General features: G+C 37.4%; 1 protein-coding gene across 8 annotated transcripts in view; it reads right to left on the bottom strand.

Moving 5' to 3' along the window:
• The window catches only part of Atp11b (ATPase, class VI, type 11B), a gene marked incomplete at its 5' end in the record, with an annotated part of 92898 nt that overhangs the window by 23969 nt on the left and 53860 nt on the right, over nucleotides 1-15069 (bottom strand). For all 8 annotated transcript variants that reach the window (XM_013513431.1, XM_013513429.1, XM_013513432.1 and 5 more), the window contains 7 exon segments: nucleotides 1010-1148; nucleotides 3172-3299; nucleotides 4919-4978; nucleotides 6310-6455; nucleotides 10106-10208; nucleotides 11245-11398; nucleotides 14353-14556. In XM_013513431.1, the coding sequence (XP_013368885.1) occupies nucleotides 1010-1148; nucleotides 3172-3299; nucleotides 4919-4978; nucleotides 6310-6455; nucleotides 10106-10208; nucleotides 11245-11398; nucleotides 14353-14556 (934 nt within the window).

The raw sequence follows: 15069 nt of genomic DNA, 5'->3' as shown, positions 1-15069 counted from the left end.
TACTATGCTTTCCTAATTTCACACCTCAAACATGGGATTTTGGGGGCAGGGATTTAGCTCAGTGGCACGGTGCCTGCCTGGCAAGGGCGAGGTCGTGAGTTCGATTCCCAGTACTAGAAAAATACAAAAACAAAAACAAACAAGTAAGAAAAACCCAAAAAAATCCACATGGGATCATAATTAAGCAGTAATTTATAAATTTATGACTTTCTGAGAACTGTCAGTGCATTCAGAATACAGTAACACCCCTGAAGCAAGCAAACAAAACTGTTAGCAAACAAGTCCTCATTTCTCATCTGAAAATCCAGTGTAATTAAAGCCTTCCAAGAGGATTTATTGGGAGGATTAATGGCCTGGGGGCACATAAACACCTGCACAAAAATAAGCATGAAGTAAACAATATCTGTTACTGAAACACCCTGAGATGACCAGCATGCAGGGGCAATAACATATCTCCCAGCGTGGACTAATTCCGGAATGGCAAAACTATTCATTAATGAGTTTCTCTTTAAAATTACACTGTATTACTTTCACTTTTTTTTTTTTTTTAAAAGAGATATGGTCTTGCTATGTAGTTTAGGCCGGTCTTAAACTCACTATGTAGCCTAGGCTGGCCTTGAACTTGGGGGAATCCTCCTGCCTCAGCCTCCCAAACGCTGGAACTACAGGGATGTGCCACTATGCATGGCCACCTTCATGTTTTAATTTTCATTTGTACGAAACTTCATTATATGAAAAAATTAAAATCTTTTTATGTTTTCACTTTTAGTATATGAACTTTTATAATTTAAGTTCAATTTTACTTTTATTGTGCATGACAGAAAACTAAACCAGGGCCAGGGATATAGCTCAGCAGCACACTGCCTTCCTGGTAAATGCAAAGTCCTGAGTTCAATTCCTGGTACCAACAAAAACAAAAAACAACAAAAAAAAAAACCAAGCAAAAACCAAACCAAATCAACAAATCAAAAAATCGACAAGCATTCTGTAAAAATCTCCATATATTTACCTGGCCATTTCCAAGCAGAGATATATCCTTCCCCATCAGAAAATAGGATCCAAAAAAGAAAATAAAGGCATGACTGAAACCCAGGATAGTCCAATAAAGAAATGTTTTAATGCTTAAGAGACGATTCTTACTAATATCCCTGTAAATTAAAAACAAAAGGTAAAAAGGAACACATTAGTAATCATTTATTTATTAAGCAATTACTACACTTTTATTTAAAAAACAAGGTGAAGTTTGAACTTAAGATGTCCTGAAAATACTAGAATAAAATCACATTTACATAGTTCTGCTTCTACTACCATACACCTCTGAGAACAGCTGTAGTTCAACTCCAATACACTTTCTTATTTGATAGAGAAATAGACACAACACTTCAGTTCAACTGTGAAGAGCTGACTTGTCAGTACTGTCAATGTCAGCCACTCTGCCACGACAGTCTTTAGTGAGGTTATCCAAGCTGGGCTCATCAGGGAGGCTCCTGAGTAACTTCACATCCAACAGCAGCTGTTACACAGCAACAGTCTGCACTGATCTTGGGGCAAGTCCTGTCCTGGATAACCTAGGAAATCAAAGTAATACTGCACCTGGATAACTGGCCGCCTCTGTACGTGGTACCTCTACATCACCCCAGAGGACTGAAAGCTTGTCCTGACACTTCCCGTATCTCTGTTACTTGGTTCTGGGATCTGGGACTAATATCTTCAACTTGCTTTGCACTGAGTATTATACTATGTTTGGCAACAGGGGGACATGAGTTCATTTTCAGAAACTCTAGAGACTGCTAAATAGTAACTTCTTTTGTGTACATGAAGTAGATTATGACTGGTTTGCAACAGTAAGTGTAAACCATACAACTGCCTAATGCATTTTTAGCATCAAAGAGTTCATTCCTCAAACCAGCAGAAGCTGAGCATGATGGTGCATGCCTACAGTCCCAGCACTTGGGAGGTTGAAGAAGGAAGACTGCTGCCAACTTTGAGGCCAGCTTGAGCTACACAGTGAGTTCAAAGCCAGCCTGCACTATATAGTGAGACCTTGTCTTAAAAACCAAACAGCCAGGGTGTGGTGGCGCACGCCTGTAATCCCAGCACTCAGGAGGGTGAGGAAGGAGGATCACTGTGGGTTCAAGACCAGCCTGGACTACACAGTGAGTCCAAGGCCAATTTGAGCTACATAGAGAGACCCTGTCTCAAAAAAACAAAATAAAAGAAAACAAATTATTCAAATTTCTTCTTGGCATTAAAAAACTTTACGCCATATAACCACCACGCTTTCCTTAGGAAAGGGTCAGGCGCCAAGGCACTCTCTATCCCTCCACTTACCCAACATGTCACCAAAAAATATGGTGAATGTTTTAAATTTAAAAGCCGTGTTGCCATTAATCTTCTTGAAAACATGAATCCATGCTTTGAACACACTTATCCCATTGTTTCTGGCACTTCTTTTTTCTGAGACAAGGTCTCACTGGCCTTGAACTCACTCTGTAGCCCAAGCTGGCCTCGAATTCGCAGCAGTCTTTCTGTGTCAGCCTCCCAAGTGCTGATATTACAGGCGTGTGCCACCATCCCTCGCACAGACACCTGCCACTTCCTGAGGCAGTTCTAACAGTCTTCTTTGGTGAGTGCCTTTTAGCGTGCTGGCCTGCCTATTTCATGTCCTCAGTTGATTCACACATTGACCTTCCAGGTATTTTGACTCTGGGGAGAAGCCAGAAGTCACATGGTGAAAAGGCAGATGAGGATACACTGTAGTATTTTTATGAGCCTGCATTCCACTCGATGGCACCTAGCAGGAATATTCATCATCGTTTTTAATCACTTCAAAAGACACAAAGGAAGACTTTCTGATCTGCTTCAGAAAGATAGGATATAAATATATTCAAAGTAGAGCCAGGAGCGGTGAAACACATCTGTAATACCTAAGCACTCAGGAGGCTGAGGCAGGAGGACTGCTGCAAGATCAAGGTTAGCCTGAACTGCACAGTGAGACTCTGTCTCAAAAAGACCCCTCTCCCCTCAAAAAAGTGTTTTCAAAGTGAGGGGGAGTATTTTTGAGGGAGAGTAATGGCAATGTGTCTTTTATTGTTAAAAAAAAGCATATGAACCTTCACTGTTTTCTTCTATACCCCGGGTATACAGACAATTTAATACTGAAATACTTACCGATAGAGAGTAGGCTTGTTCTGTAATACATGAGGGTCTACATGCTGTTCCAAAAGACTATATATCAGAACAGGTAGGGAAGTAAAACAAATATTGTACAAAGTCAGGTACATGCTGTCATACAGAGTCTACAAAGAGAAATTGGAAGAAATTTTAGGATTTGAAATTACTTCTATTATACTTATGTATATAATTCCAAAAAAGCATATTAAAAACAAGCATAAAATTATAGTTTTTTTCAGTTTACACCAAAATCCATTTTAGTAATTCGAACTTCTTTTTTAGATAAAAAGTATAATGTTCCTAGAGTTAAGTACTTTGTGGAATTGGAATACTTTGTAATATCAGTTATTTCTTGAATTACAGTGAGTTGGATCTATATTAAGATTCTCCACAATCTGGTCACTGTGATGTGGTGTTACACAGTTCTCCTACATGGATTCTAGGCTTCTTACTATTCCTTTGACATGCTATACACACAGGTTTTTTGTTTAAGACAGGGTCTCATTATGTAGTTCAGGCTGGCCTTGAACTCAACTATGCACCCAGGCTGGCCTCAAACTTGTATGTGGCGATCATCCTGCCTCAGCCTCCTAAGTGCTGGGATTCCACATGTGCACCAGCACACTTGGCCTGCTACACATACAGGTTTGCTTTCATAGCTTGGTATCCTCAGCTAGAAGCCATACTCTTTGCAAGGCCCCAAATAAGTCTCTCTTCTTCCATAAAATTTCACAATGGCCTAAGTCCGTGAAGACAGCATTCTCTAAAAAGTGTGAGTGTTGGTATTAACTCGTTAGTACTTTGCCTATGCTTCATGTATTGCTTTTATTCTTATTAATGCTATATCCCAAATTACACCATAAACTCCCCAAAAACCCAAAGTTTGTGGTCTTCCAGCACTCTATTTTACTCAGGTAACGAAACTGTTACAGGCCTAACACTGCCTATCTACAGAGATACTTGTGGTTAAGGACAGGAACAACTCCTGAAAAACCTCATTATACTCTTTTTTCAGTAAGCTAGATGCACTGTATCACTCAGTTTGAGGTGTATAGTGTACATGAAAAGGGTGCTCAGAAGCAGGAGGTCCAAGTCATAGTTTCATCATTAACTCAGCTATATGATTCTGGACAAGCTACTTCATTTCTGTAGATTTAACTTCTTCTTCCATCAAACAAAATAGCAGATCAGGAATGGTGATGTATGACGTGTACAACCAGAGACCAATGCTGTGCACATCAGTGACAGCTAACACATGGCAGTTTTTCCCCCTGTGAAACTACAAGTTCAGAAACCTTTTCAATACAGCAATCCAGGTTTTCCTACCAATTACTTACGGCTCACTTCTGGATTAAATCATTAAGGTCCCTTCCAAATTTAAAAACAAGATGAGTCAAAAACAAAAAGGAAGTGAACCTCTAGTCTAGTAGCTATTTGGTCAGCTTGATATGGATCCTACAAGACATTACAAATAAGCTGAAAAAGTTAACAATATTCTCCCATCCACTGTTGAGTTTTTAATATCAACTTTTTAAAAACCATCCAGAATTAAAATATATGATGCTATCTACATTCATCTCAAGTTGAAAATTGGAATATTATGAATGTTACGCTGATTGGAGAGGCTTTATGTACTTATCTGTAGGGCTAAGAAAAATGAGAAAGTCCTTCAAAGTGTCTATCAAAACCTGAAGATATATGTATCTTATTCTAAAAGAACAAAACACAAGCTTTATTTACTTACTTGTTGAGAAAACAAACAGTAGAACTGATATAAAAACTGGGGTGTGATAAAGCACACATTCTGTAAAACAAGATTAAGTGGGAAATAATTAAAATATGAGTTCTAAAAGAAAAATTTTCTAAAAATAGTTGTTAAATGTCTGGAAACAAAGTCCATACGACAAGTGGCAGATTTCCCATAAGGACTTGCCTAAATAGGAAAGCAGGCCTCTCACTTTATTTGAAAGTCTAAAAGCACTGTAAGGAGCAGCGCAGGTAGCAGAACAGAAATACCCCTACCGCCGTCACTGTCAAGCAACACCACAATTTTGCAAATGTGAGCTTCCAACTCTTACTCAAGATTTTTCATATACAGTATTCAATAGGTAAGATTAAACTTTAGGTCTATGATAGCTTTACAATATAAATTATCCAAATATATCTTTTTGTTTGTTTGTTTTTGTTTTCTTGAGACAGAGTCTCATTATGTAGTCCAGGCTGGCCGCAAACTCACTATGTAGCTGAGGCTGGGCTCAAACTCAAGGCACTCCTCCAGCCTCAGCCTCCAGAGCACCGGGATTACAGGAGTGCACTACCACGTGGGCTTCAGAACATTTTCCTATCTCGATATATTGAATGTTACAAGGAAAAGGCTAAAGCAAAAACTTGGAAGAAAACTGCCACACCATCCCATAGTTACATGCAATCTACTTATGTTCTTCCAGTGTTTTATAAGCATCACTTATAGGAACCTATGCAATATGAGACATCTTATATACTCAGGGGCTCTTAACATGTATTCCTCAGTCTACTACCTTTTCCAAAGGGTCCACCTATGCAGCAGTATTTCAGCACCATAAGTTCCTCTGTAATCCCAAGTATTTCATTTTATGCACATAAAAATCCCATACTGTGAAGCTCACAGCATTCAATAGTCTACTAACGGGACATCCAAGATGCAAAAAAGGGTTAATAACTTCTGCTTGGAATAATCACGCTGGAGTGAAATTAGAACTTATTATTGGCTCAAGAAAAAATAAAGTCACATTTATTGTGGTCTGACTTGCACAGAGTAATACATCAAATTTAAGTAAAACATCTGATGTGCTGGACAAATATATATACTATCTCCATTGCTGTAAAATAAGAGAACTTTTCCATCAGCCCGGGAAGTTTTCTTTCGTCCTCCTCAGTCAGTTCTACCACCTGCACCCTGGGCCCCAGACCCTTGGTTGTGCAGTGCTGGTATCAACTAGATTTATTACAAAAGCACATTTTTATTTACTTACAGAAACTATTTTTAAGAATAACTGTATAGTTATAGCATTCCTTAAGTTGAAACTTCAAATAACCGTTATCAATGATTAATTCTAAAAAAGCATATAAAACAACAAAAAAGCATATAAAACTCACCTTATAAAAAAAATACTGTACAAGGGTAGCTATTCTGATATAATAAAAATGACCATGAACAAAAAGGAGTTTGGAGAGGAATTTAAATCTAGCTATTGCATAGTCACTGTTTCTTGCAGCCTGCCTGCCTTCTTTACCCATGATTCCTGTAAGAAAGAAGAGAAAAGGTGTATGCTTGCTAATGATAAACAGGTAACTTTCATGATATTTCTGTAAATATCTCATTAATAGTAGTTGAACCCGGGCTTAGGAACACTAACTCTACTACAATGATGGCGAACTGTTTAGAGGTTGCAATCACACACAGCTCCCTGTGGTGCCCGTGCCATAGCCTCACCACCACTGTCCTATTATACAGCAGCTAGCAGCTGTCCAAAAAGTTATTCTACTTAAACACATAATTAACATAAAGCTACAATATGTATCAGATATACAACACCTACAGAGTCCACCAAAGAGCATACGCACTTCAGGAAAAGAAAAATAGTATAATCTTTTTTCTACAGATATTTACTATCCTCATATGGGGGACCCTAGTGGATATCTTCTATATCACAAAAACCCACTACACTGCTGGCCGTACGAGAAGAAATAGAAAACACATGCGCAACAATCTCAATGACCAAGGTTATACAAGTGGCAGTTCTCTGTACTAATAAATGTCTGGAAGGTTGGATTTTTTTTTTTTTTTTTTTGGGTACTGGGAATCAAACCCACAACCTTGCACTTGCCAGGCAGGTGCTGTGCCGCTGAACTATATCCCCGGCCCCAAGGTTGGATTTTTTGAGATAGGGTCTCACTATGCAGTTCAGGCTGGCCTCGAACTCATAGTGATCCTCCTGCCTTGGCCTCCTGAGTGTTGGGATTACAGGCGTGCGCCACTACACCTGGCTAAATGTCTGGAAGCTAATGGCCACCACTCTGAGCACCTCTTCTAATTGTAGAGGCCAAAGGTAACTTGTATTACTCTCATGATGTCTCAATAAACTTAGTATTAAAATATTTATATGAGTTTTTATTTTCCTGAGGTGTGTGTGTTTTTTCTGTGGACTCTGTATTTTCACAGAATGAGAATATAATTTAAAGAAATACAATTAATATAAAAGGTATCAGTTAATAAACTTGTGATAGAAAGATTTCAATAAAACAGCTTTGGAGCTAGGCATGGTGGTGCATGCCTATAATGCCATCACTTGGGAGGGTGAGGCAGAAAGATCATTGTGAGTTTGAGGCCAGCGTGGGCTACAAAGTAAGTTCAAGATCAGCCTGAACTGCATAGTGAGATCCTGTCTCAAAAAGACAAAAACAAAACAAAACAAAACAAAACACAGCTTTGACTTCACTAGTTCCAATAAATGTAAAATATATTCAAACTGAATAATCTGAACCTACCAAAATATCAGTAAATTTAACTGCCTAAACACTGTCATGCGAAAAAAAGCACATGCCAATAGCTCATGTCATGCATAAGCTAAACTGTGTTTTTTAATATACATAAAATTTTGAAATAAATTTTTAAAAATGCATAAACTGAAATCAGTGAATCATTTTAGCTGGAAAATAGTTTTTAATATTACAATCATCCTTTAGATTCCAAAAGGGCAAAAGAGTAACTGTCAGGTTTAAAAGTAAACCACTGTTTCTAGTCTGTATCTTCTCAGAGGGCTGGGGATATAGCTCTGTGGCACAAGCACCTGCCTGGCAAGCATAAGGTCCTAAGTTCGATTCCTAGTACCAAAAAGAAAAAAAAAAAAAAAAAATTAGTGTGTATCTTCTTAGAATCTTTGTCTGTAGCTATATGTGAAATGTAGATGAAGTGATATTTGTTTGTAACCTGTATTTGTTACTTACTGGACACTATAATATGTATCAATATGTTCAGTTATTTTCTTAAAAGAAAACACGTAATTGGGTGCATAACTGCAAGGTCTTTAGGCACAGAGGTAAAATTTGTTATGCATAACAATGCAGGGTGTACCAATCTACTCTCCTACGGATATGGAATAAGATCATCTGTTAATTTGTATCACTGTCAATTTGAGGTTCTCAAGCTTTGTACTTGCTGCCAGTCTGACAGATAATTTTGACTTGCACTCTTTTGACTGCTAAGAGATTGAACATTTTTTCCATAAATTTAGCATTCATTTTGTAACAACTAATGGTTCACATCCTTCTGCCTATTTATTTTCTTTCTTTTTTTTTTTTTGTCTTTTTGAGACAGGGTCTCACTATGCAGTTCAGGCTGGCCTTGAACTCACTTTGTAGCCCAGGCTGGCCTTGAACTTACGATGATCTTCCTGTCTCAGCCTCCCAAGTGCTGGGATTACAAGCATGCGCCACCATACCTGGCTCTTCTGCCTATTTCTACTGGAGTGTAATTTTAATTTTTCAAGACTTCAAAAATTAGTAATATTAACCCTAATTAGACTTTACTATCTATTTTCCAAGTATTCTTTACTATTTCATCTTCAAAATTTATTACAGGGGAGTTTTTACCTCTGCCCCATATACTGACGTGTTCCTCCTTCTTTTGGTATTATGTTTAGAGGCTCTTTTCACAACTCAAATAACAAGATCATCATTAAATCTTCTTAAATACCTTTTATAGTCTTTTAAAATGATTTACATTCTTAATTCATCTAAAATTTATTTTGCTGTAACAGAAAGGGACCGAACTTGTTTTTCCAAATAACTAACTAGTGTTAGGGATATTTTTTACTGAGTAATGTGTTTTCCTATTTGAACCATCTCTAAATGTATTATTTTGTGATTTAATGGTATAAAAAGTTATCAAACTGTTGTCATTTATGGGGGAAAAAAACCCAGTACATTAACTAGAAAGCAGACTGAATTTTTGTAGCCTGGGCAATTTAGTGAGACCTAGTCTCAAGAGGGAAAAAAAATAAAAAAGGCTGGAGCTCAGTACAAAGGTCCTGGGGTCAATCTCCAGTGCTGCACAAATGGAAAAGAAAACATTTTCAGAGGAATAATTCACTGTCCCAAGGAGAAGGAGGTGACTGGAGAGAGAAGTTAGAAATATCAGGCCTGGTAACTCCCTATCACAGGAGAGTACACTGAACGCTCTAGAACGGGCACTGCCTCACTCTCCTCTGACTCTTCAGTTTTAAACTTCAAGAGGAAACTCATGTCCAAACTTTTCTCTCTTGCTCTGCATTTGTAAAATAAAGTGACAGAGGAAAGCAGATGAGAATATGTTAAAACAGGAAATGATTAATAAATGTCATCATTAATACAATGACACAAGCACTCTGGATTTAATAAAAATCTGAGGCAAAAGCAGAAAATAAATTAGAAAAAGGCTTATTAAAATGAAAAAATTATCTGAGATTTTGTTATTACTTTTGGATGTAATTTCTCATCTCTCAAACTGTTCTGAAGATACACTGTAGAATCTTTAGTTTCACAAACCAGTAGTAATGTAAAATAAATGAGGGCAACTATGTAAATCATAAATTTAGCTTAAAACTAAAATAAGGTGTGAGAATACTTTTAAAGGTACAAAATGGCATGTAAAAGCAGCAACTTTTATGATCAAGTAAAACTGACAAAGATAAAATTTACTATTGTGGTGTTTATTTCCTTTAAAATTTGGTAGTAAATATCCTAAGTGCTGGGCTTAACTGTAGCAGATTTCTAATGGAGGACATACTGTGATATATTACTATTTTGCATTTAGTTGTCACTCACATATCTGACACTGTACTTTAAAAAAGAAAAATTTAAAACCACCAAATAATTGTATCAACTTTAAAATTCAGGAAAAAAAATCAATCACCTATGCCAACATGTGCTTCTTGTATCATGCTTACGTCATTAGCACCATCGCCAACAGCCAACGTTATAGGTCTCTCTGGTGAGATTTTTATCAGTCTAATTACCTGAAAGACATACAATAAAACAGTTCTTCATGATAAAAATCCAATTTTCTTCAATTTGTAGGAAGTCATTTATCTGAAATAACTCTATAGAATTAAATGCATTTAATTTTAAAAAATAATTGTGGAGAAAACTGCACTTAATTGAACTCTTTCAGGTAAAACTTTCTTTTCTCAAGAAATTGTAGCTTTTATTTGACGTAAGAGGAAAGCCAACTGTTTTCTCTTGTAATAAACATAATCTGAAGTTTTAAAAAAGCAACCAATAGCAGATAAAAACAGATGTCTGTGGAATTCCTGAAAGTACTTTTAGTAAGTACCTAGTTTTGTTTGGCCTCCAGTTTTAAGTCTCCACAGACTGTGATACAATAACTGTAATAAAGGCACTGTAACAAAATCCCATGAAACCAAAGAAAAGCTGGATGCTGACTTTATTAGATGTATACGTGAAACAACCAGTAGTATTTAGATGTTCACTGAAAAGGATGTTTGAAAACGATACATTCTAAGACCTCAACTTCCAAATGTAAAATTGTAAAATAAAGATGTGTATATCCTTTCAGTTACGTAGCTAAAATGTAAATATTTCTTGTGTATAACTTCACAACAAAAGCCCTAATTATCACTTGACAGTCACTTTTAATGAAGAATTACCAATTCACAAGAATGTAATAAGGAGCAATCAATAGAACTGCCTCAAGGTGCAGATGAATTCATGTTTCCTAGGGTCCTTCAGTTATGAAGTAACTAATTTGGGTAATCATAAATTACCACAGTTCGAATTTGTGTCTCAGCAAGATCACAACTGCTAAACACAGACTTTCAAGGTCATTATGAGTATCTGAAACTTGCATATTTACTTTGAGAATTCTCAAAGTCTCATGTACATGGTACAAATTTAACAGTACAGGAAGCAATTGATTCCTAGAGTAACAGTCATATACTGCATACCACCAGATAAAACTATGGAAGGTATTAATCCTAGAAAATACTTTTAGATCTAGATATCTTTATGGAACTTTTTATAACATGTACGTACTTTTGCTTTCTGCAACGGTGCCATACGACAGCATAATACAGCTGAACAATTTCTGCAAACTTCCATAAATAGCCTTTCATGCTCCCTGAGTGCAAGAGACAGGCTGGTCCCATCCACTACCAACCCATGCTGAATCACATGATCCTCTTTAATTCTAGAAGAAAATACATTATCTGTAAGACACTTTGAAGCCGTATTATTTATACTCTGAGCAAAAGATTTGTATGGTAGTTCAATCACAGATTTTAGTATTTATTATAAAATGATATACCAGGGAACACACTCAGTTGTACTATCTGAACATGAAGATTTAGAAAAACTAAGAGTTACTGATATGATGAATAAAACAGATGATACTCAATCTTACAATGAAGTGATACACAGTAACTATATTTTCTAACGTGTATACTGTAACACAATCTGAGGGTATTTTTCCAAACCAAACTGTATGAAAAGTCTTATGAAAATGAAAATATTTACTAGCTATACCTTTAGAAAACTATAATTTAAAAAGTAAATGAAATCAGGAATGCTCAGGAAAATCCAAGAGCTTGATTTAAAATATTCAAGGAGGAAGGAAAGGAATGAAGGCATCAGTAGCATATCTCTTGACAGTAAGCCCCACAATGGACTCCAGTAATGCCTGCCAGCCCCATGATGGTACAGGAGTACGTGTCACTTGAGGGCACCTGCTAAACAAGTGCTACTCGAAGCGTGGTCTGCTTACTGGCAGCGGGGCAAACTATCTGTTGCCAGGAAGAGATAAGGTGCATAGACCACTGTGTAAGTTAACCATATCACTAAGCACACTAAAATGTGCGTGTGACTGTCCCTTCAACTCGCCAACACTACTTTGGTAGTTATGAATGTTTTGAAGAAAGTAGTGCATTTGTCTCCTTCTGGTGCAAGCTCCTTTATGTCGCTGAAAGTCAGCACATGAGGTAGCCCTGAGGTACATATACCACCAAGAAAGTACAAACTGTACAAAACTGCAGACTGCTGTGGGAAAATATCCACGTGCCCCTGTCCCCTTTTTGAGGCAGGCTGGCTCTGAATTCACTATGTAGCCCACGTTGGCCTCAAACTTGTGGCGATCCTCCTGCCTCAGCCTCCTGATCATGGAGATTAGAAGACTTTAAAAAGTACACTTAAACTGGACACAGTGGTGCATATCTGTAATCTCAGCACTTCTGGAGGCTGAGGCAGGCTGATTACAAGTTCAAATCCTGCCTGGACAACTCAGCAGGATCTTGTATCAAAATTAAAAAGGGGGCTGGGGATTCTAGCACAGTGGCAGAGCACCCTTGGATTCAATCCCCAGTGCCACAACAAACAAAACCTTCAGTGTAATTATCTTTAGATGTTTGTATTGTTACTAATCACTAATATCTTCTTTATAATTTTCAGTATTTTTCAAATAGATTTTTTTTTAATCAGGAAAAGTATTTTAGAAGGCATAAAGTAAATGATCTTAAGCAATTCATTTCTATGTTTAGGGACTTTCTCTTGACATTATGGTACTGGATATATTTAAGCAGTCTGGATGGTGTTGACAATGCTTCTAAACTGCAGCATAATTAGGTCAATTGGCTAGGTCAACTGCCTTTTTATAATCAAGCAAGACTTTTCTAGTAGCAATACAGTCTTGTTTTTTTTTCAGTCTTTAAGAAATATCTTTTAAAAGATTTTCTTTGATGAAATCTAGACCTCAGTACCATATTACTACCTATGCAACAAATACAAATAAAGCACTGCATATACATTAACAATGATGCCTTGTCTTCTGGGGTTTGTTTTTCTGTATTAGCATCATGTGTTGTCTGCAACACATAGTAGTTGCAGACCTAGTACGCACACATATAGCGATGAGGCCTGATGCTCACACTAAGGCACACTTAAACTGCACGTTAGTTTCTGATGCAAAGACTGTGGTAAAGGTACCAAATAAATTTGATCTCCCTGTAAATAGGTTTACAAAAAAGAACTGAAGTATAAACTTTTATGAAATAATACTGAACAGTAAAATGCAGATTAATTTCCCAGTTTGCTTGTCTGACTAGATCAGGGCTCAGCGAATGTTTTCTGTGAAGGTCCAGATAGTAAATATTTCAGATTTAGGCTTTGTGGGCCAAAAGGCAAAACTGCAGATGTTGTACAGGAACTTACACAATGAGAAAAGAGACTTCAACAGAAATTTTATTCTGTATTTTTGTTTTTATTTTTGTTTTTTTCCGGTACCAAGAATTGAACTCACGACCTTGCGCTTGCCAGGCAGGCGCTGTGCCACTGAGCTAAATCCCCAGCCCCCAACAGAAATTTTATTGACTAAGTTAAAAATAAAGTAATAATTGAGTACATTTTTGAAAACAATAGAGTGTACTAATGGTAAGGACTGGAAATCTTTTGGGAGGAGAATATGTCCTCAAATGGGGTTCAAAGCTAATGTTTCCTATCACTGAGATCCTCTGAGGGCAGGAACGCAGCTCAGTGGCAGAGCACTCGCCTGTTATGCACAAAGTCCTGGTTTCAATCCCAGAACCACACGGAAAAAAAAAATTAATTGCAAACGTTCACCTGTTAATGCTAACTATTGAACTCCAGTGAGTCTTTCTCTCTGATATCTAACTGAATAATCAAGTCCTTCCCTTCCACTGTGCCTTAAAATTGTGATATTAAAGTTTACTTTTCTCTTGTTTTGCTATGATGGCTATACAGTGACAATACAAAATAGTAAAGAGTCACAACATGGTGCCATGTGTAGCAATCAAAAGACTGCCGTGCCGTAACTGCGTCTCTGAGGTCTGTCATGTACAGGCAGGCAGCGGTGTGCAATCATGAAGGAAGGCTTTGTGCAATGAGGCAACTGCCGCAGTGGTAAAGCAGTCACTGACAGGAGGTAAATGAATGTATGTGGTTGTGTCCGATCAGACCTGACTTATAGATACTGAAATCTGAATTTCATGTCACTTTCAAATCATGAAATAGTCTTCTTTGGATTATTTTTCATTCATCAAAAATGTAGAAACTACTTTCAGCTCATGCACTGTAAAGAATGACCCGCAGACGACTGTTTGATAACCCCAAAACTGCATGACCCAATCTTCTTACCTTCTGGCAAGCTGCCTCAACTGCTCAGCACATTCGTTGTCTGACTTCTGATTAATAAGTTCAAGGATGTTCATCGTCCTATGAAAATGTCCACACGATAAACTCACACTAACAGCGGTTTCGTGTTTATCGCCAGTAAGGACCCATACTTTGATACCAGCCATTCTCAGTGCTTCAATCGTTTCTCGAACTTTATCTTGTAGTCTAAAAATCAAAGAAAGAAAATTGGTTGAAAAGACCACTTTTCTGACCACATGCTAACTTATAAACCATATAGCACATGCATAGTCAAGTCAGGACCTGACCTATGAATGTTGCTTTATAACAATGCAAATGAAAATTTCCCCCATTTGGAAGAAACAAGAATAAACTGACTAGTAATTATCTTAACCACATGAAATCAACCAGTTAAAATCTACAACTTCAGCCAGGTGTGGTGATGCACGCCTATAATCCCAGCACTCCGGAGGGTGAGGCACGAGGATCTGAGTTTGAGACCAGCCTGGGCTACAAAGTGAGTTCAGGGCCAGCCTGAACTGCATAGCAAGACCCTGTCTCAAAAAAAAAGAATATATCTGCAAAGTTGATTTTCATGAGACCAAACTATGTAGTCTCCATAAACGTGTATTTTATTTGAAAGTCTTACTGTTACTATTTTGGTGGTGCTAGGGACTGAACTAAAGGCTACATGCATGCTATGCAATTGCTCTGACACTG

This window comes from Chinchilla lanigera, unplaced genomic scaffold, assembly GCF_000276665.1.
Source record: "Chinchilla lanigera isolate Chin_1 unplaced genomic scaffold, ChiLan1.0 scaffold00019, whole genome shotgun sequence".
NCBI classification, from domain to species: Eukaryota; Metazoa; Chordata; class Mammalia; order Rodentia; family Chinchillidae; genus Chinchilla; species Chinchilla lanigera.
Note: the sequence above shows the minus strand (reverse complement) of the source record. Positions and strands in the feature narration are given on the sequence as shown.